Genomic DNA, 1,079 nt, shown 5'->3' with positions numbered 1-1,079 from the left:
ATTGCCCTCTGAAACAGCCAAATAGTATTATTGGACTTCAGTCGGTACCTGCAATAGAAAAAAAATATGCATATCTTATCAGTCAAACTTATCATTTGCAGACTATATATTCATTTAGCCTACTCATCATAGCACAACTTTATAAGATCTTTCACCAAAACTCGCTCGCGAACGACGGTGCACGTACGTGCGCAAAAACACATGCGTTTGTGGGACAAGCGCGTACTTCTGATCCTGCTCTGATTGATCAGTGATTAATATTTAACATTCTAGAAACGTTCATTATCAGATGGTAGAAACTAACATATAATATTTAAATTATTTGAAAGCAATGTAACGTTACATCTTTGCTGATGTTAAATGATTGTAACGTTCGGAGAAAGAGAAAACATAGAGTTACCTTTCTATTGGTGTTGTAATTACAGTTTAAATTTGGTCCCTTAATATGTTGAAATTAGTGGGTGGAACGAACTGACCATTTGGCACACCCACACAGGAAGTGGTCTCACCCCCTTAATATGGGTACCCACTTAATATGGGTGTCCCTTAATAAGAATTATGGATTTCCCTCGTTTTGTGGAAAAGTGTCCCCTTGGGATGTCCCCTGAATGGAAAGGCCCCAAAGAAGGGGTTGTACTTTAATTACAATACATTTCTTACATATATTTTTACAACTCAGTTATTAAACATATACAGTACAAACCTACTTTTAGTTTAAAATCTTCTGGGGCCATCTGAAGATCCTTATACTCGAAGGCTGGACTAACGGTGCAGCCAAACAATGTCCACTTTCCGCCATCTAGACATTTGGCACTCTGCCAGTGGTCGGCTGGTATCAGTAGTTGGAAAGTTTGACCTTTGGTCAAGTCTGGTCCGACCACACGCTTGCCCATTGAAACACCCTCAGGATTTGCAAGCGACACTTCAATAGGATCCCCAGCATAATAATGCCAGAGTTCATCTTTTCCCCTAATGCGGTGCCATACAATTCCGCTCTCTTTGGAAACCAGGTAGTATATTGCAGTACTGTGTTCGGATCGGTATGTCTCCTTGTAATATCCCCCTTCAATGTGTTCTTG

General features: G+C 40.1%; 1 protein-coding gene across 1 annotated transcript; it reads right to left on the bottom strand.

Moving 5' to 3' along the window:
- On the bottom strand, positions 1 to 1,073 carry LOC117112979 (the record flags this gene model as incomplete). The annotated part of the gene is made up of 2 exons (XM_033256201.1): positions 1 to 48; positions 708 to 1,073. Coding segments are annotated over 2 exons (387 nt in total), but the record flags the coding sequence as incomplete, so codon positions are not given.
- Positions 1,074 to 1,079: the final 6 nt, after the last annotated feature.

Source organism: Anneissia japonica, unplaced genomic scaffold (assembly GCF_011630105.1).
Source record: "Anneissia japonica isolate Jap-2015-1 unplaced genomic scaffold, ASM1163010v1 scaffold127585_len1079_cov108, whole genome shotgun sequence".
In the NCBI taxonomy this organism is placed as follows: Eukaryota; Metazoa; Echinodermata; class Crinoidea; order Comatulida; family Comatulidae; genus Anneissia; species Anneissia japonica.
This window is presented reverse-complemented; position numbering and strand designations above follow the sequence as displayed.